The sequence below is a fragment of the Lichenostomus cassidix genome, chromosome 19, assembly GCF_008360975.1.
Source record: "Lichenostomus cassidix isolate B80296 chromosome 19, HeHo_3.0, whole genome shotgun sequence".
NCBI classification, from domain to species: domain Eukaryota; kingdom Metazoa; phylum Chordata; class Aves; order Passeriformes; family Meliphagidae; genus Lichenostomus; species Lichenostomus cassidix.
Window position 1 is genome coordinate 10816069 of NC_139499.1, and position 26855 is coordinate 10842923.

The 26855-nt window shown below is 48.0% G+C and overlaps 1 protein-coding gene, 2 long non-coding RNA genes, 2 other non-coding genes and 1 pseudogene across 24 annotated transcripts in view; 1 reads left to right on the forward strand and 5 right to left on the reverse strand.

Moving 5' to 3' along the window:
- Positions 1 to 8369: 8369 nt before the first annotated feature.
- Positions 8370 to 26855, reverse strand: part of LOC146429315 (uncharacterized) — a 30787-nt gene continuing 12301 nt past the window's right edge. For both annotated transcript variants that reach the window (XR_014855809.1, XR_014855808.1), the window contains one exon: positions 8370 to 8696. This is a non-coding gene — a long non-coding RNA (uncharacterized LOC146429315). The remainder of the gene's footprint in view (positions 8697 to 26855) is intronic.
- LOC146429316 (uncharacterized) lies at positions 12800 to 14086 on the reverse strand. Its single transcript, XR_014855831.1, has 2 exons — positions 13824 to 14086; positions 12800 to 13546 (listed from the first exon to the last, which is right to left on the reverse strand). It is a non-coding gene; the product is annotated as an uncharacterized LOC146429316 (long non-coding RNA).
- On the reverse strand, positions 16297 to 16513 carry LOC146429317 (U2 spliceosomal RNA; annotated as a pseudogene).
- Positions 18960 to 19150, reverse strand: LOC146429318 (U2 spliceosomal RNA). Its single transcript, XR_014855894.1, has one exon. It is a non-coding gene; the product is annotated as a U2 spliceosomal RNA (small nuclear RNA).
- LOC146429319 (uncharacterized) lies at positions 19932 to 26426 on the forward strand. 19 transcript variants are annotated; one of them, XM_085078679.1, is made up of 6 exons: positions 22217 to 22712; positions 23102 to 23190; positions 24388 to 24437; positions 24539 to 24603; positions 24787 to 24822; positions 26074 to 26426. In XM_085078679.1, exons 1-5 carry the CDS (start codon positions 22686 to 22688, stop codon positions 24793 to 24795), a joined length of 240 nt encoding a protein of 79 aa, XP_084934805.1. In that variant the 5' UTR covers positions 22217 to 22685; the 3' UTR covers positions 24796 to 24822; positions 26074 to 26426. The 19 variants fall into 19 exon arrangements, 4 of the variants coding, with proteins under 4 accessions (XP_084934805.1, XP_084934803.1, XP_084934804.1 ...); XM_085078677.1 differs by lacking the exon at positions 26074 to 26426 and adding an exon at positions 24931 to 25585 and having other exon boundaries at positions 22218 to 22712; positions 24787 to 24827; XM_085078678.1 differs by lacking the exon at positions 26074 to 26426 and adding an exon at positions 24931 to 25585 and having other exon boundaries at positions 22218 to 22712.
- LOC146429320 (U2 spliceosomal RNA) lies at positions 20700 to 20891 on the reverse strand. Its single transcript, XR_014855882.1, has one exon. It is a non-coding gene; the product is annotated as a U2 spliceosomal RNA (small nuclear RNA).

Genomic DNA, 26855 nt, shown 5'->3' on the forward strand with positions numbered 1-26855 from the left:
TGCGCAACCCTAGGTGCTACCGAACGTAGATTCCTTGCGCTCCGTCCGGAGTCGATGCACAGTGCGGAGGGAAGTCAAGGGCGTGCCAAGGCGCAGGGATCAGCCTAAGCAGTACTAATGAGGCTCCCAAATAAGGGGAAAAAAAGATCAGCTTCAAAAAGATAAAAAAACCTCCGACTTTCAAAATAATGGAGAAATAAATTTCAAAATATCACAAAACCAGGTTGCAAAATCCCAGTTTGAAAGTAGTGGAGTACCAAGTTCCAAAATACCAAAGTAACCCGGTTTCAAGGTACCAGCAAACCAAATAGACAAATATTACCTTAACTGAGTTTCTAGGTACTGTAAAACCAAATTGATAACTATTAAAGTAGCCTGGTTTCAGAATGTGAGAAAACCAAAATCAGAACTATTAAATCATTCTGGTTTCAAAATGCCAGAGTTATACCATTTCAAAGCGCCCGAATATAAAGTAGAAAAATATCTCGAAGTGTCACAATTTCAAAATATCAATTTCCTAAATAACTATTTTTGCATGTTGTGTATGGGCTGGATTCCCAAACCCAGAGGAACTCGTTGTCAAAACAGGATCTGTGCTACAGAAATGGCTATTTTCCATTCTGAAATGCTTTCCCCTGAAGACTATCAATATGTGTGTTCATAGCGATCGCTCTGAAAGATGTCCTAAGAGCTTAACTTTAAAGGCAATGTCTCGTAGTATTTTTCAGCGTTGTTCGTGTCTGCGAGAACTGGGATTTAGGCCCAAGAGCTAGGCTAGGGAACAAAAGAGGGAGCAAATCTGTGCCCTGGATGCACAGCGAAAGACAGAGTAGCACGCAATTATAAGTATTTATAAACTATATATCAGCATTTCACTGAAGTTGCCATCCAGCTTTTCCTTTGTCAATGAGGTGAGACTCTGAAATCTCTGAACACGACTAGAAATCCAGCTTTCAAGTTTAATGAAAGACACCTTATACCTAGAGAAACCAAAACCATGCTAACCATGGGCTAACCCAATAGCAGAGGTGTGCCGAGCAGAGAGGTGTTAAATGCAGAAAGAAAAGCAAAGTATTGGTCAGGTGTTTTGGTTACAGCAACACGAGTTAATCCATAAAGTACATCTCCATCAGAAGCGTGGCCTGGGCCGTTCACACGTTAAGACCAAGCTATTACAGAACTGGTACCTCCATGCTATCCCTTTGAGCCTCTTTCTCGCTTCCCTGTGACTCACGCGAGCAGAACGGCGAGCAGGACCCACGGCGAAAATGAGCCACCGTCTGAGCTGGGCAGCATTTCTGACCGAGGCCGAACTAAAACCTCTCACCCATCCCGCAGTGCCTCACCGTGGGCACAGGGGACAAAGGTGAATGCAGTTATCATCCCATCAGCAAAATGACAGATGTGCTTTGTTGTATATGGCATTGAAAGAATCTGTAAGCTTTCATTCCTTTTCTCTGAGGCCACGTGAAAGCCAAATTTCTGTACATGGATATTCCAGGAGGTGTATTTCACTAAGGGTCTCAGAATTGAGCTCCACGAATCAGGTTTAAAGCCAAAGTGTATTTCAGTGGGCTGAGCATGTGTTATACAGTCTACATTGAGGTAATAACTGTTCAGGAATAAGGCTAAACACTTTCTTTAGTCTGCAGAATATATTAAAGGATTTGGAGAAATGTGTATCAGTTTTGAGATCAATATTGCCAATTTATTTAATCTAAAAACTGCTAGTACCATCATTCAAATCAGTCCTTCTTTTACCGTTTAAAGCGATGCTGTTCCGGATTGAAATCGATACAGACTTGGCATGCCAATTTTTCTATCTATTCACCCAGGTTTTACAAATGTGGTAAATGTTCTCCAAGGGACAGTATTTCACAAACTTTGTGTATTATTTGAATCAATACCTGGAAGTTTGTGCAGCTGCAGACCGGCATCTTCAGGCTGGGTTTTGTGCCATGATGAGCAAGAGGGAGCAGTAGCACTTCAGAAATCCTTCCTTCCTGTGTGCTGTTATTTGCAGTCCTTAAAATATGCATTAAAATGAACAGATACGAGATGGCAAGAGCAAGTTGATAAAGAAGAAAATGAAATCTTGAGTTAGGGAGCTCCTGCAATTTTCCTTTTGTTGATTTAGGATCGTGATCTTCCAGCCCCTAAGAAAAGTATGAGCATGTAAAGATTTTTGGGAATGAAATGGAACTAAAATAGAGGGAATGAAAGCAAAGCGCTGGCGTAAAATATTTCTTGGCACGCTACGTTCACGTAGGAGAGTGAGAAAGAGTAATTGGTTTACTGAGTAAGGTTACAGAAAACAATTCCCAGAAACTCCTTCCAGGTGAGTGTGCACATTTGGTAAGAGAGGAGTTTTAAATCCCAGCACCATGCTTTGCAAATTAATAATGACCTATCGCTAAGTACAGAATGTAAGAGGAGAGAGGCTTTCAAATTTCCTTCAGGTGGAGCTTCCTGTACTTGGTAACAAGAAGGCAGAGAAGTGGAAGAGAACTTCGGTGGTTTTTTTTTTAATTCTTTTCCATTTTTTTCATTTTTAAGGGAAGGACACTTATCCAGGTGCTTGCAGTGTATCCCAGCAGAAGAAGTGTCCTTTCTGAGCCTAAGTTTGGGGAATGAATAATTTTTCATCTCCTCTTTGTGAAGCAGTTGAAGCATGTTCTATCATTGCTAAGCACAGGGTAAATCTACCTTTGGCACAGATTTTCGAACCATTTTGAGGCTTGTAGCAAACCTGTTTACTGTCTTTATGAGTGGAACTTTTATTGCTAATACACAGTACCCTGTGCCTTATGAATACTGCTACCCAAGTGAAGGAGACTACTTAAATACAATTTAAGAGCAAAGCGTACCAGAAAAAATAAGAGAATTTAAAACAGCACTCAGCATTTATGTGGAGCCGCAGCCATCACGTCAGCAATAGCCGTGTAAGAGTTTGCTCCAAAGAGTCGGAACGAAGCTTAGAAGCACCGTGTAACCCAGGCGGTTTGACTTCCTAAAGACGAGAGAGTAAAGTTATGAATTGACATAATCGAAAGGCCCGTTTCCAGGCCTTATTGCTTTGCTTTGCACGTCTGGTTTTCGTGTCCTCTGACCAAAAAATTTAAAAGGGTGAGGAGTCAGGAACTAAAGGGAAAGGCCATGCATTTTTAAATGGAAACATGTAAAAATAAATTTGCAAGGTATTATACCTGAGTTGAAATAGGATTAGTTTTCTTATTAGAGAAATGAATAGAGAGAGCTGGGGGAGGTTAGAAAGCCAGGGAAGAAAAGTGTGTGAAATCCCCAAGGCCCTTCCAAATCCCATCACAGAAGATTAAACCAAATGAAGAGATAGGATGTAACAATGTAGTCATTATAAATTTCTGTTGCACTGTGTACAGTAGCTACGATAATGTGGGTTTAAACTTTAAAGGAGAGGTGAAAAGAGAGAGAGGGAGCCAAATGCTTGCCTTATATATTGGAGAAATTGTTGATTCATGTGAAATTCTGACCTCCGTCCTCCTGCCAAGATGTCCGGGCCCTAGGGTGAGAGGCTGCTGGAGTGCCGCTTGCCAAAGTTACAGGTGCCCAGGGAGTGTGTTACAGACTTGATGTGCCAATGTTACTATGGATTCAGCCATACTTTCAAAGCATGGGAAATGTTTTCCAAAGCAAGTATTAATTGAAATTTTTTTGCTACTGTTTATCGCCATACCTGTAAGTTTGTGCAGCTACGAGCCTGCATCTTGTGCCTGCATTCTGTGTCACGATGAGCCAGATGGAGAAGTAGCACTTCAGAAGTCCTTTTTGAGCACTGATCATTTCAGGCCTTTAAAGCTGCATGAAAAAAGAGCAGCTATCAGATGGGAAAAGGAAGTAGAAAAAGATTAAAAAATAACATTGTGAGCAAGGGAAGTCCTGCAATGTTTGTGTTGTCCATTTATGATTTTGATGTTCCATCAAGTAACAAAAGTATCAGAATGTAAGGAACATAGGGAAAGAAATGGCAATGAAAGAGAGGGGATGACAGCAGAAATCCTGTGCTAAATATTAGGATGTTCTCATTTGGGTTTTTTCCTGATTGTTTGTGAATTTTTTGTAGTGTGATTTAGGCATCTGAGAGTCCTTGAAAATGGTGAATGAATACTTGCACGAGATGTCAAAGAGACGAGGTTCCTCCAGCGTGCCGTTTTCACCGGGCGTTACGTGGGCAGCAGTTGCTGTGACACACTCTTCCTCTGTGGCCTGCTTCTGCAAAGGTGTGGTACACTTAATGTTTATTATAGTTTCAAAGTAATAAGAAGGAATTTTGCTTTTTTCTCTTATACACATAACCAAAGCAGTTGTGTACAAGTACATGGAGTAATCAAAGAGCAAACCAAGTTTTTGTGTGAAAGGATGCTGCATCCTTAGGAGAAGCACAGTAAAGTAGTTAAGGCAGAGAGATAATTATACAGCAGAAAGAAGAAGAAGAAGAAGACGAAGAAGAAGAAGAAGAAGAGGAGGAGGAGGAGGAGGAGGAGGAGATGATGATGATGATGATGAGGAGGGCAGAACAGGCTCAAAGTATACATATTACTTGAATCTATTTTTAAGAAGAAAAGAGCATAGGAATGAAATAAAACCTTTCAAACACCTTCCTTCTGCCCCTCTGTTCTCCTTGCTGCAGCAGTGCAGGGCAGTAGGGAACAGGGGTTACGGGCACTTCTTGTTTTTCCCACAGGAGATGGTTGTTTGCAAAGTTGTCCGATGTGAGTTCATCTCCTGAGCAACCGGTGTGTGCCAAGCGGTGCAGCGTGGGTCATTCTTGCACAGGGTGCAGTTCTTCAAGGACAGGCTCGTTTAGTGTGTGGTTGTGCACGGGCTTGTGGTGGATCTCTCCATCCCCGTGAACCTGCACAGGCTGCAGGGGCACAGTCGCTTCAGTATTGCAGTCACCACAGGCCACAGAGGAATCTCAGCTCTGGTTCCTGGAGCGCCTGTTACCCCCTTCTCTGGTGACCTCAGTGCCTGGCTGTAGAGTTTGTGTCATGTTTTTCCAGCTTGTTGTTTTCTGTTTGAAGTTAGAAATGTACAATGAATTGTTTTGTTTCTTGTGAGATACGATATCACAGAAGTGTTAGCACCATTATTAAGTGCCCCAGCCTTGAGCAACAGCACATGGGTGTTTGGAAGCAGCAGTGACCGGCTCTGGTAGACACGGTGGAAGCTTGTAGAAAGTTGTTTCAGAAGCACCTGTTGCAGCCTCTTCCCCCCTGCCCCTGCAACAGTAGCCTAGCTTGTCCATGGAAGCCCAACAGAGAGAGATACAGGATTGTGACCTGCAAATATGAGTGTTGTATATAGAAATGAATGCCTGCCTGCCTGCCTGCCTGCCTGCCTATGAAATATAGCAAGTAATTCTATATATGATTATATGTGCAGCATCAGTTCTTCCAGGAGATCCTCGTTGCCCTGTGTCGGTGGGGTCTGGTGGGGAAAGCACCTGAGAAGTCAAGCTTTAGAGAAAGGAACATTAAAGTATGTAGTATAAGTATTTTTATTTTGCAGTCAAGTGCCTGTCAGTATAGGGGTGATGCTTCTGTATAGTTCCTATGCTGTCAGACAGTCCCTAAGATGTGTATTCCAGGTAGAGAGAGGGAGATGTGGCCATGTTCATTGTTGTGGGTGAGTAACAGTTTTTATGTGGTCCTTTGTTTTTCTTCCTTTAATATCATACGTGCCATATTTGATCAGATGTGGTGTCCTAAAGCAGCATTTACAACTGTTCTTGTAGGTAGTGAGTAACTGAAATCAGTGCAAAGAAATGATTAGCATGATCTGCATGAACCTAGTTTGGTGTCCCTAATCCCACCAAAGAGGTTTGTAGAGAGGTTGAAACAGTGAGGTTCTTTCCCACAAAACCTACCTGAATGCAGTGAGGTAAGACACAGGTTCTGTATGGGATCTTGTGGGTTATCATTAAGCATTGTGAGACAGTTTTCATACTGTTAAGTGGCATTTGCAAGCGTGTCTAGGACAGTAGGGTGTAAAATTTTCCTACCTGTGCAAGAGGCACCTTTTTCAGCCAGGGTCCAAATGTGGGATTCCTCTCGTTAAAGTGGTGAATGCTGTAGGATTCCTCCCAGATGAAAGATGCCAGAAAGTAGAGGTCTCTCTGTGCTTGGAGATGTTGTTCCCAACCATCTGCAAGAGATGAGGGTGGAAACGTGTCTTTTGTGTGGGCAAGAGCCATCGTTCCTAGCCAGGCGTCCACGGACAAACATGGGATTGCGCGTCCTGAAATTTTGAACTCGGTGGTAATTGTTGCAGAGAAAAGCTGCCAGGGAATAGGGCTGTGGGTGGCCTTGGAGTCCTGGGGCCTCTGTCCAAAGTGCCTTCAGGGCTGTAGGGTGGAACTATTTCCTACTTGTTGAAATGAGACAACGGTTACAGCCAGGTTTTGTTTTGGGGTGAGTGAGCAGCAGGAAGAGGGAGACAGAAAACAGTGCTGAGCGAAGAAGGAAATCTTTCCAGGTAAGAGATGTCTGTGTCCTATTAGTAAGAATAGATATGCTGCCTGTTGTATGGGGCAGATAAGAAAAAGAGATCTGTGATATCCTCCCAGAAAGTTGTAAAGAGATGAGCAGTGAAGCTGGTGACATTGAAATGGAAGTGGTGTCAGCAGGCCTCGAGAAGGATCCCCTGAGGCCACAGCCAATACCAGAAGTGTGCCGGGCAGAGAGCTGTTAAATGCACAAAGTAGAGCAAAGTATGGCTCAGGTGTATCGGTCCCAGCAACAGGAGTCAATGTACACAGAAGAGTTCCATCAGATGCACGGTGTGGGCCGCTGAGCTATTGAGAATGAAAGATTCCACATCCAGTACCTCCCATGTACGTCTTGCAGTATCTTCCTCGCTTCCCTGTGCCTCGGCTAAGTGGAATAGCATGTGTAACACCCAGTGGAAGTCACCCACTATAGAGCCACGCAGCATTTTGTGCCGAGGCTGACATAAACCCTATGAAGGCTGTTGCAGTGCCTCACTGAGGGTGCAGGGGAGGAAGGTTGAGAGAGTTACCCTTCACTATTTAAAATGACAGATGTGCTTTCTTCAGATGACATTGAAAGAAGCAGTGAGATTTCATTTCTGTCTCGTAGGCCACGTGAAATGTAAATTTGTGTCCATGCCTCTACCAGGAGGTGCACTCTACGATGGCTTTCAGAATGTTGCCGCACCAATGAGGTTTAACAGTGAAGTGTTTTTCATCATGCCTTGTGTGTGTTATGCAGTCTACATAGAGGTACTAACTGGAGGTATAAAGCTTAACACCTTCTTTAGGGTCCAGTATTTATGGAAATATTTGTAGCAACGTGTAGCAGTTTTGAGGTCAGCATTGGCAATGTTTATAATGTAAGAAGCCATAGCACCATCATCCAAAGCTGTATTTTTTAACAATTTAAAATGATGGTGTTGTGGATTGAAATTGATACAGATGTTATGTGCAAATTTTTCTATGTATTGCTCCAGATTTTAGGAGCATGGACAATGTTATGTAAGGGAAAGTAATTCATGAAGGTTTTGTATTATTTGTATCCATACCTGGAACTTTGTTTGGTATAGAACAGTATTTTCTGTGTGCATTCTGTGACACGACAAGCAAGAGGGAGAAGCAGTACTTCAGAAATTGTTCCCCAGCAGTGATAACTGCAGTCCTTTAAATCTGCATTAAAAAGAAACAGATATGAAAAGGTAAGAGCAGGAAGAAAATGAGAAAAAAGAACATCCTGAGGTAGGGGACTGCTGCAATTTTTCTGTTGTTCTTTTTTTTTTTTTTCCACAGCTACAGAGTGGCATCTTGGGTCTGGATTTTGTTCACACAGTGAGCTGGAGGGAGTAGTAGCCCTTCCCAAATTTTTGTGGAGCAGTGGTAATTGCAGTCCTTGAAATATGCATGAAAAAGGTCCCATGTGAAATGGTGGGAGCAATTAGAGAAAGAGGAAAAAGAAATGTTGAGCCAGGGAGCCCTTGCAAAATTTTCTTTTGTTCATTGATGACCGTGATCTTGTAGGCAGTAAGCAAAGTGTTAGGATTTGAATAATGGAGGGTATGAGATTGATGTAAAGTGTAGGGAAAGAAAGGAAAATAGTATTGTAAAACGTTGCTTGGGGCAGCATGCAGATGAGGCAGAGAGAGCAAGAGTAATGTGTGCCCTGCATAAGCTTGTCCGTGCAAGGCCAAAGCAGATGGATTTGAAAGTGCAACATAAGTCTTGTATATACAAATGAAGCAATGAAGGAGCTTAACTTCTAAGTCAGGATGAAATATAGGACAGAATGTAAAAAAGGAGGAAATAGATCTATTAGCTGTTGTATACAAAGTCCAATGAACTGTTAGATATTAATGTAAAGAGAGGTTTAATATGAGTAGATGTGTACGGTTAGAGTGTAGAAGTGTAAAGTGATATTGAAGTGTGAAAATGTACAAGGTGAACCTTGTAAATAGGTGGCTCGTGTCTTAGGAGAGGTTCCATAAGTGTCCATGGATTTGTAATGATGGGTAGATTTTTTGTATAAAGAAGTGCTAATAGATATAATGTCAATAGATGAGTGTAAATATATAAAAGTTTAGGCGGTGGTTCTTGAGAGCTGTTATGCTGTCAGGTACTCCCCAGAGTGTGTTCTTGAGGTAGAGAGAAGGAGATGTGGCCACGGTCATTGCTGTGGGGGAAGAAGAGATTTGATGTGGTTATTGGCCTTGCCTCCTTTAATATGATTGGTCCCATATTTCTACCGATGTGGTGTCCTGAAGCAGCAGTTGCAGCAGTTGTAGCTGCTGTTGTGGGTAGTGAATAATTGAAATGAATGTAAAGAACTGATTGTTATGATTGCTATCAGTATGGCTCGGTGTTCTTAATCCCACAAGGCAGGTTTGTAAAAGGTTGAAACATTTTTTTTTCCCCAGAAAACTGGACTGAGTGGATTGATTTAACCCAGAGGTGATCTAGTGTATCTTGAGGCTTGTTATGAAGTGTCGTCAGATGGTTTTTATGGTGTGAGGAGGCATTTGTCATGGTGTGCAGGACAGAAGGGTGGAAAAGTTGGTTACCTGTGTAAAAGAGGCCCTGTTTGCAGCCAGGTTGAAATGTGGTATTGTAGCTGAAAAGTGTGCATGCTGTAGCAATTGTGTGAGATGAAAGGTGTGAAGAAGCAGAGCTGTGCGTGCACTTGGATTCCTCCAATCTGCCTATCTTACCTGAGGGTGGCAATGTGCCATCGCTGTGTAAAAGAGCCATGGATTGCCAGCCAGGTGCCCACGGGCAAATGTGGGATTTTGTATGATAAAGTTGTGCAAATGTCAGGATTTGTGCCAGACAGAAGTGGCTAGGAGCTAGGCCTGAGGCTGGCCTTGGACTCCTGGGTGTGTTGTGCCAAGTGTGTGCAAGGATTTCCTAGCCGTTCAAAAGAGGCAGTGGTTTGAGGCAGGTTCGATCAGCAGGAAGAGGGAGGGAGATCATAGTCATGGGCCATGGTGGAAACCTTTTCAAGTAAGAGATGTTAGAGTCCTAATTCAAAGAGTAAATACCTTGTGTGGCTTATGTGGCAAATAAGATTAGATGAATGACATGTTGCCAGTGAATTGTAAAGAAGTCATCAGTGAAGGTGCTGACATCTCAATGTAAGTTTTTTCCCTAGGTTTTGAGAAGGATCCCTGTTAGGCTGCAGTGTGTTGGGCTAACCTAATACCAGAGCTGTGGTGATCAGAGAGGTGTTTTTTTAATAAAGGGAAGTAAAGTATTTGTCAGATGTTTTGGTCACAGCAATGGGAGTTCATCTACGCCAAATACTTTTATCAGAAGCATGGCCTGGTCCATCCACATGTTCAGACTGAACGATTATACAATCGGCACCTGCAAATGATCCCTTTGGGCATTTTCCTTGCTTCTATGTGATGTGGCTGAGTGGAAGAGTGATTGTGTCACCGAAATCTGTGGGAAAATAAGAAAAACCCTCTAACACTGTATTTGAAGTGATAGAGAATCAGGCATTACTTTATTTGCTGGCCAGGATGTGCCTAGGAAAGTATTCCAAGAACACATTACATCAGAGAATTTTCTCCCGAATTTTATACAGTCAAAACCCCTCCTGCAGATGGTATCTGGTGAGTGTCTGAGATAACCCCGTGACCTGTGGATGTTCGGTGGGTGGCCACAATGTCCTGCAGATGTTCTGTTAATGGTCTTTATCTTTCTGGTTATCTTCGGGGTTACTCCCAATCCGTGGTATGTTAATCCCGTCTCAGTAGGGTGATACTATATCTCTTAAAGAAAAGCTCCTTTCCCTAGGTAAAGTCAATTAAAGGTAGCTAGAGAGATACAATAAAATTTCTAAAGTTATATTGTTTCTGAGAATTGGAACAGAGGCTGAGAATCAGCCACTGTGTGAGTTGTGTGTCATTTGCTATTGTGTTTGAAGTAAAGTTTTTGAACCATCTTTTGGTGTGTGATATAGGGAACAGGGGAGGATGGTTATTGCAGTTATTGTTTCTTCAGCACCATGAGCTATGTCATTTGTTTAACATGGCATTGAAAGAGTTAGCAAAAGTTGTTTGTTTGTGTTAGGCCATTTGAAAGCTAAAGTTGTGTACCTGCATAATTGATGAGGTGGTGTTCTGTAAGGCTTGTACAATGGAGGCTTAGGAATCAGATTGAATCCTGAAGTGTATTTCTGTAGGCTGTGCATGTGGTATGCAGTTCACAGGCAGATAATAGGTATGTGGAGGTATAAGGCCAAGCACCTTATTTCCTGTTGTGCATTAGGCAAAATATGTGGAGAAATGTGTACCAGTTTTTAAGTCAGCCTAGCCAAGTTTTTAATGCAAGAAGTGTTAGGAACATCATCGAAAGGCAAAAGTTTTGTAGAGTTGTAAGTGATGGTGTTCTTTATTGAAATGGATAGAGAGTTGATGTGTCAATATTTGTATGTATTGAGGCAGATTTTGAAAGTGTGGTAAATGTTGTGGAAGGGCAAGTATTTCCTGAAGTTTTTGTAGAGTTTGTAGCCATAGCTGTAGGTTTGTGCAGTCTGGTGGATGGGCATGTTGTGGGTGGATTGTGTGCTGTGATGAGGCAGATGGGGAAGTAGCAGTTGAGCAGTCGTTGTGGATGAGTGAGAATTGCAGGTAGGTCCTTGAAGGTGCATTCAAAAGAGCAGTGGTGAGATGGGAAGAGCAGGTAGCTAAAAGAGTAAAGTACAACGTCTTGAGGTAGGGAAGTTAGTTGAAGTGTGATTTGTTAGTGTTTGTGAGGATGTGGTGTGTTTGTGTTGATGTAGTTGTTTCGAGAGGTGCTGTGTGGATGTGAGAGGCATTTGTTAAGTGTGGTGTGAGGCTTTAGTGTTGTTAGTTGTTGCTTGTAAAATGTGTGTAGTAATGTCATGGAGTGTAGCTATGTGTATTTAGTTGTTTGTTGTATGTTTGTGGTGTGTGGTGGTGTTAGTTGGTTGTGTATTTAGTTGTTTGTAGTAGGTGAGGTGTGTTCTTGGTTTTGTGTTGTGTTTTCAAAGGGAGAGATGTGTGTTTTTGAAGAGGTGAGTTTTGTTGCTGTTGCATGTTTGTAGGTGGAAGAAAGCGTTTTTGGTGCCTTCCGCCCCTGCCACGCGCCGCCCCCGATTTTCGGTGGGTGTGGGGGGGGTACCCCGGGAGGCCCCTCCGGGGGCCGCCATCCCCCCCCTGCGGGGAGCTGCCACGGCAGCTCCCCCCGCCGCCGGCCCCACACGGGCTGCCCCACCTCTCGGGGGGCCCCACCTCAGCAGCGCCACCTTCTGGCTCACGTGCCTTAGTTACGTTCCAGTGGGGGTAGGCGGGCCCGGCTGGCTCCCAGACTACGTGACCGTGACGTGTCTAGCACACGCACGGTGTAGCCTGCGGTGGGACTCAAACCTCTGACATGCAGAGATTCGGCTTAAGGCCATATCCAACGAACCAGAGCGGCTCCTTAATTTCAAAATCTTTTTTTGGAGACATATCTTCTTCGCCGCACCATGACGTCAACAAGGCCCTGCCCACCTCCCCGCCCCCGGTCTGGTCCGTCACTATACTCCACCTACTGTTCCGCTCCTCGTCCCTCCCTTGGCCCCGCCCCTGTCGGCTCTCGGCCCGGGACAAAGCCACGCCTCTGGTGGTCTCTACACCCCGCCCCTCGACGTCACGGGGCTCGGAACACAGCCACGGCCCTGGTGCTCCCCGCACCCCGCCCAAGAACCCGCCCCTCGGTGCCCCTGACTCCGCCCAAAGCTGCGCCTGGCTCCGCCCACCCGTCGCTATGGCAACTTTTCCCAGCATTTTTACCGTTTTACTTTTTTCACAATTTTTGGAGCCCTTTTGGTATAGAATTTTGCTAAGGTTCAGTGCCTGCATTTTTACACGCTTTCTCTCAACTGTATTGCCAGAAATTACCATTCCTTCAAATCTTAGTGGGTCTTTTTACCACTTCTTGAAAACTCCACCATTTACAATTCTTGAAAAACAAAACACATTTTGGGGGATACTGCAGCACTAGCATACAGCTGTTTCTCACAGCTATGTACATTTTGCTCATCTCTTTCTACAGGATTTCCTAGGGGCTTCTGCTATGTATTGCTGGGGTTTTTTCACTCGTTTCATGGGTGCATTCACTTGTGTTTGCATGTGTTACCCCATCCTGTGCTTTTGCAAGGATCACTTCTGTAGTCTTGGGGGTTTTTTTCCCACCTCTACACTACTGCCATGTGTTTACTAGTGTCACTCAATCTGCAGAAAAAATTAGAAAAACTCTCCAACAACATTTTCATGTTACACACTCAAGGCATTACTTTATTTTGTGGTCAGGATGTACCACAGCAATCATCTCATCCACCCATAGCCCCGGTGTGCAGAGACAATCATTCCAGGCTACATAGCTTTTACTCCATTTCTCAGATATTGCATACAGTAAAAGTACAGAGGAAAGCATTGGGTCAGTGTTCATTACTCCAAAGTTGAGCAAACTCCCCATATTCAGTCTCTCATTGGACTCCAATCTCCTTGCCTCTGATGCTAATGACATTCTTCAGTTGTTCTTAGCAGTCTTTTTTCTGGGCCAGGATGTCTTCAGCCCTGCTCCAGGTGCTCTGGCCTACCTGCTTGTGATATCCATCACGTCTTCTTGAGAACCACAAGCTCCTGCTGGATGTTCTGTTCATAGTGCTTATCTTTCCGGTTATCTTTGGGGGTCACTCCCAATCTCTTGCTATGCTGGCTTCACCAGACCTCATCTGGCACAACATTGCCCTGCAAGAAACATAAAATTCCTTTTCCCAGGGGAAACCCAAACAAAACCTTTGACTACAGTTACACAACATTTTTAACCTGATAGATTTTCCAACAGTAGCACTCAGTCACAACAATTTTCCTTCAGCAGCCTTTCATGTCATTTTGTTTCCAACATCTTTTGGAACAGAACAGATGCCATCTTTCTCTTCTCTACGCATGCCACATCACCACAATATCCTCGCGGGGACCGGCAACTCCAGCAGCAGCCAAACATCACCATCTGTAAGAGAACACAACATACATGTCAGTCATTTCTGAACAGCTCCGCACACGTGCAAGTCCAACACGACTCACGCCGTGTCTTCATTGGCCTCCTACCCACCAGCTGCGTGCTTAAGTCCTGACCACAGGGGAGGGCTTCAGGCCTGCTCAGCAATGCCTGCACATTGCACTTTCACAGTATTATACTATTTCTCATATGGGTGCACCATCTCTGACCCCACCCACATGTCATCCCACTGCAACCAGCAATTCTAACACCTTCTAATCTTTCTCACCGCTTTGGAATATTTCCTTATGGCTCCCATCTCCAGGGCTTCTTCACACTTGCCTACAGCAAAGGCTGCCTAACAGTGCACGCACTCCATTCTCTGCGGAGTTCCAATTCCACTCCAGGGATGGTCATCACACATTCCTCATTCTTCCTCACCCAAACATTCATATCTCCCTCCATCCACAAGCTTCCCTCAAGACAGATACTTTGCACTGACCTTCAGCCAGCTGATTATATCCAGGCAAAGTTATTATTAAGTCATCTCACCTTCTGGGAGAGGTGTATGCACAGAGGCCAAAGCCTGCAGCTGCACTCCAAGTCGTCCAAGCCTCAGCATGCAGCAGGCGAAGAGGATACGCTTGCAGGAAGCAGGTTTGTACCCAGTGTCCCCCAGCTCAGGGGGGAACAGGAGGCTTTTGCCTACATGCTGTCATCTCTGCTCACAGGCCATAATGCTGTGAGCTGCTGACCCATTCAGAATGAACGATTACACAACCAGTACCTCCCAAGAACCCCTTAGAGCATCTTCCTTGCTTATGTGTGACTCGGCTAAGCGGAATAGCACGTGGAACACACACTGTAAGTTACCCACCATAGGAGCCATGCAGCATTTTGTGCCAAGGCCGACATAAACCCTATGAAGCCTCATGCAGTGCCTCACCGAGGGTGCAGGGGAGGAAGGTCAAGACAGTTACCCTTCAGTATTTAAAATGACAGATGTGCTTTCTTTCAGATGACATTGAAAGAACCAGTAAGGTTTCACTTCTTTCTTGCAGGCCACGCGAAAGCTAAATTTCTGTACATGCCTATTCTAGGAGGTGCACTTCACAGCAGCTCTCAGAATGTAGCCGCACGAATCGGGTTTAACGCTAAAGTGTTTTTCAGCAGGCCACGCGTGCGTTATGCAGTCTACACACAGGTAATAACTAAGTTCAGGTATAAAGCTTAACACCTTATTTACTGTCCAGTATTTATGAAAATATTTGGAGAAACATGTAGCAGTTTTGAGATCGGTATTGCCAAAGTTTGTAATGTAAGAAGTGGTAGCACCATCATCCAAACCTGTATTTTTTAAAGAATTTAAAATGATGGTGTTCTGGATTGAAATTGATACAGACCTTATCTGCAATTTTTTCGATGTATTCCTACAGATTTTCCAAGCATGGGCAATCTTATGTAGGAGAAAGTAATTCATGAAGTTTTTCTATTATTTGTATCCATACCTGGAAGTTTTTATGGTACAGAATGGCATTTTCTGGGTGCATTCTGTGACATGATGAGGGAGAGGGAGAAGCAGCACTTCAGCAATTGTTCCCCAGTGCTGATCACTGCAGTCCTTTCAATCTGCATTGAAAAGAACAGATAGGAGAAGGTAAGAGCAGGAAGAAAATGAGAAAAAAAAAACATCCTGAGGTAGGGAACTCCTGCAATTTTTCTGTTGTCCATTTTTTTTTTTTTTAGGGAAGGACACGTATCCAGGTGCCACAGTGTGTCACAGCAGAAGTAGTGGCCTTTTTGAGTTTCAGCAATAAATGATTTTTCATGTGTTGTATGTGAAGTAGCTGAAGCATGTTCCATAATTACAAAATCACAGGCTAAAACCACCTTTTTGTTAGATCTCGAAAACATTTTCTGTCTTGCAGCAAAGCTGTTTACTACCTTTATGGCCAGCCATTTATTCCCAAGCTACAGTAGAGTACCCAGTGCCTTACGAATGCTGCTACCCAAGTGAGGGAGATGACTGGAATAGCTAGTGAGAAGAAAGTTTAGCAGAAAAAAGAGGAGAATTGAAAGAAGCAGCCACTGTTTCTGTGGACCATTGTGGCGCTGCAGCCTTCACGTCAGTCACAGACAGGCCTGTAAGAGTTTTCTGTAAACAGCGAGAATGAAGCTTAGAAGTGCTGTGGAAGCAGGTGGTTTGACTTGCTAAAGAATAGAAAGATACGTTATGAATTGACATACTTACCCTCGCTCTGTCCACCATTCGGGTATTTCCGGTAGCACCTGCAGAAGCAGACTTGCGCTGTCCCTTTTCACTGTAACATACTTATTAATCTCCCCGTTATTAGCGCCCTATAATAGAGCCCCTAGGACAGGCGGGGCTAAGGCAAGAGATGTTGCTGGCGCTGAGGCAGAAGGACGGACGGGATCCACAACCTACAGCGCTGCCTTCGCGGCACCTTCGGAAGCGCCACAAACCTTTTGTCACATAATAACGTCTGATATTGCGACAAGTATACATAGCAGTTAAGCAACCGCTCTCTCCTTGTTCTTTTTCACTACTGTAATGTCCCCGTGCGGGGTGCGCCGTTCCCGGAGGCACCGCATTGCCGGGAAGATGCACCGGGCGTGAGAACGAGCTCTGGGGATGACAGCAAGCCCGTGCCAGAAACTCGCGGGGGGAATACCCACAGACTTGTAATGTTCAGTGTTTCCGAATGCATTCAGTCTGTGTTTGGCAGTCGAAAGGTCCCCGGTGGGGATGCACCGCTGCCAGAGCCACCGCAAAACCGGGACGATGTGCGGAGCCGAGGGAGCAAGCTTTGGACCCAACTCCCGAGCTCAAATACCCGCTTAACGTATTTAAGTATTTAAACTTAACGTATTTAAGTCCTCTCACCAAGGACGTACCCAAAACCGAATAAATAACTATAAACACTACACTCGATCTTAGCCAAACGGCCGAGCGGCGATGACAATTTCCTTCCCCCACTCCCGGCGGCACCCCGGTCGACAAACACACACCTCGCTGTCTCCCCCGCGCCGCCCCGCACCTCCTTTCCAGCAATTTAGAGACTCTTTCCCGCTGTGTTCCCGCACTGTCAGCACATGTTTCTGAAGCACTGACCCGAAATCACGGCGGTGCTCTGGGTCTCTAATATGCATCACCCCGCCGCTCCGGCCGGCCGCGCGGGAAGCTCGTGAGGCGCTGGGAGCTCCGGGAGAGGCGGAAAGGCTCGGGAGCTGCAGGAGTTTTTTCATGGATTCTGGGGCTCGCAGCAAGGGCTCGGCGCGGCCAGCGGGGCTGGACAGGCCGGCAGAGGCACGGCGAAGGTGCCGCGTTCGGGCTTTTGGCCGCTCGGACCATGCGGTTGGATTTGCCGAGCCGGGGCTGAGAGGAGCTGCGGGGATAAATGGGGAAAAATGGAAAAAAAGTCTTTTTTCGGGGACTCAGGAAAGGCTTGAAACCTCATTTCCCCCCCGCGCCCCCCGCGCACCGAGGCCTAAACTGTGAAAATCCCCCAATAAAGCTCTCAAGATGCCATTCGCGCCGCTAAGGAATCGAGCTTGCCTGACCGATCTTCATCCGCCATGATGCCGCCGATCGCTGCGCGCAGTGATCTAATTTGCATGGCCGCACCTCTTTTCCCGAAACACCATTCATGCGGAATTATGCTTTAATTTGCATGACCCCGCCCCTTTCTGCCAAGATGCCGTTCGAGCATGAGGTAATGCCGATTTGCATAACCCCGCCCATTTCTCCCAGGATGCACCTCAGGCATGAGGTAATGCCGATTTGCATAGCCCCGCCTATTTTTCCCAGGATGCACCACGGGCATGAGGTCATGCCGATTTGCATAGCCCCGCCCATTTCGCCCAGGGTGCACCTCGGACATGAGGTCATGCCGATTTGAATAACCCCGCCCATTTCTCCCAGGGTGCACCTCGGGCATGAGGTCATGCCGATTTGCATAACACCGCCCATTTCTCCCAGGGTGCACCTCGGGTATGAGGTAATTGTAATTTGCATAACCCCGCCCATTTCTCCCAGGATGCACCTCGGGCATGAGGTCATGCCGATTTGCATAGCCCCGCCTATTTTTCCCAGGATGCACCTCGGGCATGAGGTCATGCCGATTTGCATAACCCCGCCCATTTCTCCCAGGGTGCACCTCGGGCATGAGATCATGCCGATTTGCATAACCCCGCCCATTTCTCCCAGGGTGCACCTCGGGCATGAGGTAATTGTAATTTGCATAACCCCGCCCATTTCTCCCAGTATGCACCTCGGGCATGAGGTCATACCGATTTGCATAGCCCCGCCCATTTTGCCCAGGATGCACCTCGGGCATGAGGTCATGCCGATTTGCATAACCCCGCCCATTTCTCCCAGGGTGCACCTCGGGCATGAGGTAATGCCGATTTGCATAACCCCGCCCATTTCTCCCAGGGTGCATCTCGGGCATGAGGTCATGCCGATTTGCATAACCCCGCCCATTTCTCCCAGAGTGCACCTCGGGCATGAGGTAATTCTAATTTGCATAACCACCCCCCCACCCCCCCCCATCCTTCCCACCGCCGCAAACCCCGCCCATAGCCTCCTCATTTGCATTTCCCTCACGAGGCGCGGCTCGCGCCCGGCCCGCTCTGCCGGGCGGGTTCGGGACAGCGGGCGTCGGGGGATCCCTCGCCCCTTTCTGGGGCTCTTCGGGGGCGGCAGAGGGACCCTCGAGGCTGCGGTAAGAGCAGGGGAGGGGGGAAATCCCGGGGAGGACACGGGGAACGCCCGAAAATCCCCTAAAATTGTTGCATCGCCCCCAAAATTGCTGAGGAACCCGGGGAGGTTCCGGGGGGGCTTCAGGGAATTTTCCGGCTTTGGGGACTCCCGGGATCTCCTAGGTCACCCCCAGGACCTCCCGGCCGCTGCCGAAGCGGCTCCGATGAGGTTATGCACCTTTTTTACCACACAAATAAACAAAATCCGTGTTTTTAAAAAGAGTCGAGATCTTTATTTGCATCGTAGCAACATCCGCGATCGAAGAACTGCAAAAAAGAGACCCGCGCGGCTCCCCGCCCCGCTCCTCACCTCCCTCACGGATTTATTGGGTAAAACTGCCCAAATCCCCTCCCCGATTCATTTAAACAACATTATTATCCTTTATTTCCCTCAGAAAAAGTTTAAACTCACCCGGAAAGCGGCGAAATCAAGGAGTTTAACCCAAAAAAGTGCGCGCGGGAGGCGCCGTCGTCTCGCGGCACCGGCGAGGGGAGAGAATCACCGCCGCCCGAGCCTGGCAGCCGCTCGGGAGGCGGAGAAGCGTTGTTTCAGCAGAAAAGGGTGGGCGATAGTGCGGGACAGCTTCCGCAATTCCCACTATTTCTGATTTTAATCTGTTTTTAATCAAGCTAAGGTCCCTGGCGAGGGGGCACCGTGCCCGGAGGCACTGCAATACCGGGACGATGCGCGGAGCGGAGGGGGGAAGCTCCGCATGCAACTTCCGAACCCTAAATTACATCTGGTATACAGCCCTCTCATCAAGGACGTATCAATTATTACACTGTCAACAACAAGCACCATACGTCATCATAGCCAAAAGGCCGAGAAGCGATGCCAGGCTGCTCCCGCGCTCCCGCCCGCACCCCGCTCGCCTCACGCACAAGTCACGGCGACCTTTTCTCCGCCCTCCAGCTCTTTCGCAGCTCTTCCCGCGCACATTCCCGCTCGCCTGCCCCCTTTCCGCCCGCGCTGCTGGGGCGCTGAGCCTCAAATCCCCCAAAAATTCGTGACCGCGCCTCAATTTCCCGTGGTGCCGTTTGCTGAACGAGTTCTTAAATTTGCATAGCCCCGCCCATTTCTCCCAGGATGCACCTCGGGCATGAGGTCATGCCGATTTGCATAGCCCCGCCCATTTCTCCCAGGATGCACCTCGGGCATGAGGTAATGACGATTTGCATAGCCCCGCCCATTTCTCCCAGGATGCACCTCGGGCATGAGGTCATGCTGATTTGCATGGCCCCGCCTATTTCTCCCAGGATGCACCTCGGGCATGAGGTCATGCCGATTTGCATAACCCCGCCCATTTCTCCCAGGATGCACCTCGGGCATGAGGTCATACCGATTTGCATATCCCCGCCCATTTCTCCCAGGATGCACCTCGGGCATGAGGTCATGCCGATTTGCATAACCCCGCCCGTTTCTCCCAGGATGCACCTCGGGCATGAGGTCATGCCGATTTGCATAACCCCGCCCATTTCTCCCAGGATGCACCTCGGGCATGAGGTCATGCCGATTTGCATAACCACGCCCCCTCCCCCCGGCCGCCGCAAACCCCGCCCATAGCCTACTCATTTGCATTTCCCTCACGAGGCGCGGCTCGGGTCCGGCCCGCTCTGCCGGGCGGGTTCGGGACAGCGGGGGTCGGGGGATCCCTCGCCCCTTTCTGGGGCTTTTTGGGGGCAACAGAGGGACCCTCGGGGCTGCGGTAAGAGCAAGGGAGGGGGGAAATCCCGGGGAGGACACGGGGAACGCCCGAAAATCCCCCAAAATTGTCACATCGCCCCCAAAATTGCTGAGGAAACCGGGGAGGGTCGGGGGGGGGCTTCAGGGAATTTTCCGGCTTTGGGGACTTCCGGGATCTCCTAGGTCACCCCCAGGACGTCCCGGCCGCTGCCGAAGCGGCTCCGATGAGGTTTTGCACCTATTTTACCTCACAAATAAAATCCGTGTTTTTAAAAAGAATCGAGATCTTTATTTGCATCGTAGCAACATCCGCGATCGAAGAGCTGCAAAAAAGAGACCCGCGCGGCTCCCCGCCCCGCTCCTCACCTCCCTCACGGATTTATTGGGTAAAACTGCCCAAATCCCCTCCCCGATTCATTTAAACAACATTATTATCCTTTATTTCCCTCAGAAAAAGTTTAAACTCACCCGGAAAGCGGCCAAATCACGGAGTTTAACCCAAAAGAGTGCGCGCGGGAGGCGCCGCCGTCTCGCGGCACCTGCGAGGGGAGGGAATCACCGCCGCCCGAGCCTGGCAGCCGCTCGGGAGGCGGAGAAGCGTTGTTTCAGCAGGAAAGGGAGGGCGATTGTGGGGGACAGCTTCGGCAATTCTCACTATATCTGATTTTAATCTGTTTTTAAGCAAGCCAAGGTCCCCGTCGGGGGTGCAGCGGTCCCGAAGGCACTGCAATACCGGGACGAATGCGCGGAGAACAATACACAAGCTCTAGACCTAACTCACGAGCCTAGAATTCCCTTTAATATAAAGTCCTCACATCGAGAACATACCAGATACTAAACTGATGAGAACACATACTCCACTCGATCTTAGCCAAAAGGGCGAGAAGCAATGCCAGGCTGCTCCCGCGCTCCCGGCCGCACCCCGATCGCCTCATGCACAAGTCACGGCGACCAAATCTCCGCTCTCTAGCTCTTTCCCAGCTCTTCCCGCGCCCTTTCCCGCTCGGCTGCCCCCATTTCCGCCCGCGCTGCTGCGACGCTGAGCCTCAAATCCCCAAAAATTCGTGACCGTGCCTCAATTTCCCGTGGTGCCGTTTGCTGAACGAGTTCTGAAATTTGCATAGCCCCGCCCATTTCTCCCAGCATGCACATCGGGCATGAGGTCATGCCGATTTGCATAACCCCGCCCATTTCTCCCAGAATGCACCTCGGGCATGAGGTAATGACGATTTGCATAACCCCTCCCATTTCTCCCAGGATGCACCTCGGGCATGAGGTAATGCCGATTTGCATAACCCCGCCCATTTCTCCCAGCATGCACCTTGGGCATGAGGTAATGCCGATTTGCATAGCCCCGCCCATTTCTCCCAGGATGCACCTCGGGCATGAGGTCATGCCGATTTGCATAACCCCGCCCGTTTCTCCCAGGATGCACCTCGGGCATGAGGTCATGCCGATTTGCATAACCGCCCCCCCAGCCCCCCCCCCGCCTTTCCCCGTTCCCCCCCCACCGCCGCAAACCCCGCCGACAGCCTCCTCATTTGCATTTCCCTCACGAGGCGCGGCTCGCGCCCGGCCCGCTCCGCCGGGCGGGTTCGGGACAGCGGGGGTCGGGGGATTCCTCGCCCCTTTCTGGGGCTCTTCGGGGGCGGCAGAGGGACCCTCGAGGCTGCGGTAAGAGCAGGGGAGGGGGGAAATCCCGGGGAGGACACGGGGAACGCCCGAAAATCCCCCAAAATTGTCGCATCGCCCCCAAAATTGCTGAGGAAACCGGGGAGGGTCGGGGGGGGCTTCAGGGAATTTTCCGGCTTTGGGGACTCCCGGGATCTCCTAGGTCACCCCCAGGACCTCCCGGCCGCTGCCGAAGCGGCTCCGATGAGGTTTTGCACCTATTTTACCTCACAAATAAACAAAATCCGTGTTTTTAAAAAGAATCGAGATCTTTATTTGCATCGTAGAAACATCGGCGATCGAAGAGCTGCAAAAAAAAAGCCGTGCGGCTCCCCGCCCCGCTCCTCGCCTCCTTCACGTGTTTATTTCATAAAACTGCCCCAAATCCCCTCCGAGATTCATTTAAACAACATTAATATCCTCTATTACCCTGATATAAATCGGAAACCCCCTCAGAAAGCGGCGAGATCCCGGATTTTAACCCAAGTAGCACGAAAAAGCACGGGGGAAGCGCCGCCATTTCGCGGCACCTGCGAGGGGAAGGGAGGAGAGAATCACAGCCGCCCGAGCTTTGTAGCTTCACAGGGGTCGGGAGAGCTGCTGTTTACCTTTAAGTATGGATAATCACGTTTACTTGGATTTAAATGTGTTTTTAACCGACCAGAGGTCCCCGCCGGGGGTGCACCGTTCCCGGAGGCACCGCAATACCGGGACGAGCGCGGAGCGGAGGAAGCAAGCTCCGGATCGAATTCCCGAGCCCAAAAATCCGTTTAATATAAAGTCCTCTCATCGAGGACTTGTTCCCGCGTTGTTCCCGAGCTCCTCCCACGCTGCATTCCCCGCTGCCCTGCCCGCGCTTCACAAGCACAGAGCCCTGGAAGCCCGCAGATCTGCACAGCCACCCTTCCGAGCAGCCTCTTCGTGCTGTGACTGTTGAATCTGCACAGCCCCGCCCCTGGCTCTCCCTCCCGTCCGCATTCGGGTTCCGCCCCGGAAAAGAGGGGACGGCGGGAGATGCGCCGGGGCCGCGGTGGCACTGAGGTGAGGTTTGTGTGGAGCGATTCGCGTGTTGAACACAGCAAGAAGCTCCGTCGGGGAGTTATTAGGAGGAGCAAAAGCCAGGGGACAAAGTCGGGATCAGCCGTGTGGCCCCGGGGGCGGGCGGGGGCGGAGCCGCAGCTGCCGGTGCGGGTTGTGTCCCTGCGGGCAGCGGCAGCGTGTCTGTGCATTGTCCCCAAAGGCGCCTCCCTCCCCGCGCCCCGCTGAGCCGTCTTGGGTGTCCCAGCGGGGTCCCTGTCAGGGACTCATCACCTTTGCTTATTCTAAGGTGTGTGATGAATAGTTTATAGAAGTGGCAGCGAGATTTCTTGTAGTTGTAACTTATTTGCCTTTGAAGTGTAAAGTGTGTGTCATTGTATTGTGATTTTTAGCAGTTTCCATGCGAGGATAAATGCGGTGGAAGAAGGCATATGAAGGCAAGAGGCTGGACTAGGATGCTGCAAGCCCAGGACAAGCACAGGTCAGAAAACAATTAAAACCCCAGGTTATAAAAATTCCAAAGTAAAAGCCCATGTTAAAAAAATAACAACAACCAAAGAAAACCTAAACCCCCCATAAAAAAAAAGCCCACCAAAAAAATCCAAAACCAAGGCAAATTATAAAGTGACCAAACAAAAAAAATGCCCAAAATCCCCAAACCAACCAACCAACAACAACGAAAAAACCAGAAAACCAGAACAGCACAAAGACCCCCGAATCAAAGAAAAACCAAAACCAATCAAAACCACCCCAGACCCACAGAAATACCCCCACCCTCACCCCCGAAATAATAAAAAAAGCTGGCTTGGAAAAAACTACAAACAGCCTACAAAAAAGTAGGTTCCAAAATACCAAAAAACCCAAATGAAACCTGATTCCAAAATTCCAGAATAAGCTGGCTTCCGAATAATAGAAAAACAAATTTCATAAAATCAGGAAATCAGGTTACAAAATGGCAGTTTAGAAGTACCAGAACAGCAAGTTGCAAAATGCCAAAATGTTTTGAGTTTTAAAATGCCAGGATACCAAGTTCCAAAGTGCCAATGGAATTCTATTTAAAAGCAGTGGGGGAGAAGGCCGGTTGTTTTCCACAGAAATGAAAGCCCGGCAGCCCGGTGTTTTAGGGGCAGACAATAGGCCATATAGGGGAGGGAACAAGCAGCAGGAGTTTTCTCCACGTGACCCCCCCCACTCCAAGGAGCAGCAGGCACTTCTACCCGTACCCCAGTACCTAAAGTCTCATACAGGAGCGAGCTTTGCACATTCTAAACCCCAATGCCACACAAAAGTCTATTGTTTTTCTCATTTTTTTTATAATGCATAACACCCTCTCAACCCACCGCCTCACCAGAGGAGTTTTCATTAACTGTGTGCAACCCTTGGAGAATAGGAGGGGAATGAACTCTGCAGAAGGGGAGAATGTATGATTTTGGCTCATTGTTTTTATTCCTGCCTTCCCCAATAAATACCCAAGTCAGCGATCAAAAGTTTGCTTTTATTGGCAATAAATTGCATACAATTCTCTGATGCAACAGATGTCCCATGCTCTGATGGGACAATTCTGTTGCTGGTTTGCAAGGCCTACTACACTGTGACTGGCAGACAGAATGAGTTCCTATTGCTAGTGTTTGAGTTGGTGATGCAAGTGTAAGAATGCATTGTAATGTTTGCATTTTAGGCAGTTCATCTGCAAGATCCCCTGGCCCCGGATGCCAGAGAGCAGTGTGGGTATGTAACCTGAAGGTGTAGATGTGATCTAGTTCAGTGAGGGTGGGGAGGTTGTAGTTTCTCGGTATGTGAAAGTGGTTTTTTGCTTTGTTTCTTTGCAGGTACCGCTGCTGTGCTAGGCATGCTGAGGAATAGAGGTCAGGGTGTGAGTTGTCATCTAGGCAGGGTGAGTAATAGGCAAGCAGTATGTGGCAGCGTGGTAAGAGTTTTTGTTTTCATTTTACACGCATTGTCCACGAGACTCTGTATTTGGATGAAGATTTGAGTTGAGCTGGGGCAGAGTTGGGGAGGAGCCTGGGGATGGCTGTTGTTGAGGGCAACAGTTACGTTTTCTGTTTTGGTGTGTTAGGTAGTATGAGCAGGTGTGGAGTTGAAGTTTGGAAAGGTGAGGTAAGCGATACCTGTTGCCAGTGAAGAGGCAGAGAGATGTTGCAGAAGGGGTCTCTTTTGGGGCGTGTCACGGCAGTCTGAATTTTCCTTCGAACTGTTGCAGGCACCGAAGCGGACCAGAGGGAACACGGCGCCGTCCACGGCGTCGAGGATGGATTGTGTCCACTCGTCTCGTGAAAGCTGAGTGTCAGGAGTGGTGGTTGGTAGAAGGGAAAAACCTTTGTAATGACAGGTTTGAATTTGAAGTTAGGTTAGAGGAGAACAGTGTCGTGGGACAGGCCCTTTGGAAGTAAAGGGAGAGGTTTTCTCTTTAGCATCAGCCGAGCCTTTGCTGGGTAGGGCAGCTCTGAGCCACGTCCCTGTTCTCGTGAGCTTTTTGTCACGGGCCTTCTTTGAGTGTAGATGTTATCATTTGTGTCAGGAGCGATCAGCACGGTCACCTGGCATTCATTGTCTCCTTCTGTAGGCTTGCTGAGGTTCTTGAGCATGATGTCAATAACTTTGGCAGTAAGTTGTTGTCAGGACTGAGCTTTCATTATCATGTGCTATTGCTGTGGAGGCTTGTTTCTTTGAGCATCATCAGCCTCTGGCTTATGTTGCATTAGGAATCTTGCCTATCAGCCCATCCCTGTGTCATGTCTGTGTCTGTGTGATGTTGTCTGTGTCCAGTGTGTCCGTGTGATGTTGTCTGTGTCCAGTGTGTCTGTGTGATGTTGTCTGTGTCCAGTGTGTCTGTGTGATGTTGTCTGTGTCCAGTGTGTCCGTGTGACGTTGTCTGTGTCCAGTGTGTCTGTTGCATTTCTTCCCTGATGGGGCTTATTTTGGCATCCTGTCACTGTTACTTGGTGAGACCAGCTAGATGTTGCCATCCATCATGTTGTCATTTTTGGTAGTACCTTCTTTTCCTGAAGGGTATTGTGAGCTGCTGGACTGTGGTGAGAGAAATCCCAAATACCTGTCCTATTTTCCTATACTCATTTGAACATGCAAAAAAGAAAGAGTTGCCCCAAGGATACTGTCAGTGGGAGGTGGTGATGGGTTAACCCGTTTTTGAAGGCATTATCCACAGCCTGAAAAGTGTGGATAGGTGTAGCTTTTGGCATCAGCTGGGCTGCGGCCGCATCGCAAAAAGCATGTTGTTTGGTCACAAAAATTTCATTTTTTTTGGTGGGTTTTCCTGAAAAATGTCTTGTAGCCTTCTGAGCTTTCCTTTGCAAAGCACTGAATCATTTCAATGGTTCTGCAGAGACATCTGCCTGGAATGTCCTGGGTGTCCCGGTTCAGCGGCCTAGGGTGGCGTGAAGGTGGTGCTGAAGATGCCAATCATCACCGGCCTGGATAAATTTTGGCTGCAGGAGCTGCCAGCAGCAGGCTGTTCAGAGCCAGAGCTTGCCAGGATGGCAAGACTGTCATTGTTGCAGTCCCCATAGTATCCAACGTGAGTAGCTGCAGAGCTCTCTAAAAGAAGTGTGCCATTTGTTATGGTTTTGGGCCCAGTGGGTCTAAGGTGGCTTTTATTAAACTGGAGAGCTGGATTTTTTAGTCCTACTGAGAGAGTTCAGCGTCACCTTATTAAGCAAGGAAAAGCTGCATGGTAAGTGCAGGCTGATGGAATTTACTCCCCATGATTCCTTTAATAAATAAACTCCTAATGAAAAGTGTGAATGTGTTAATTATTTCTCTGTTTGATCAGCAATAGAATGCATTAGTAAACATTTGTGGGAGAGGCATGGGGAGCAGCAGAAGGGAGAAGGGTGTGGGAGACAGAGCCCGGTCCCAAGGCGGGTTGCTGGCGGTGGCATAGGAGGGGATGTCAGAGAGATACAGGTAAATGTCTACAGGGTGCAGAGCCCCAGGGTAGTGCCTCTGCTGGGGGAGTGAGAGCGTGTCCAGGACAGGTGGGGTATGGAGTGGTGAGCCCTAACTGGGATGGGGGGTGAACCTGTGGGATACGGGCAGAGTCCTGGCTACCGTGTGAATTGTTACCACACAAGGTTAGTGGAGCCGAAGGTCACCCCAGGAGAGGTG

What these genes read in the sequence shown, in the direction of transcription:
- LOC146429319 (XM_085078676.1), top strand. Translation starts at nt 22,686, where the DNA reads ATGCGCCGGGGCCGCGGTGGCACTGAG. An exon ending in GGGGCCGCGGTGGCACTGAG is followed by an intron (nt 22,713 to 23,101) that starts GTGAGGTTTGTG and finishes TGTGATTTTTAG; the next exon opens with CAGTTTCCATGCGAGGATAA. An exon ending in TGAGTTGTCATCTAGGCAGG is followed by an intron (nt 24,604 to 26,073) that starts GTGAGTAATAGG and finishes ATGGTTCTGCAG; the next exon opens with AGACATCTGCCTGGAATGTC.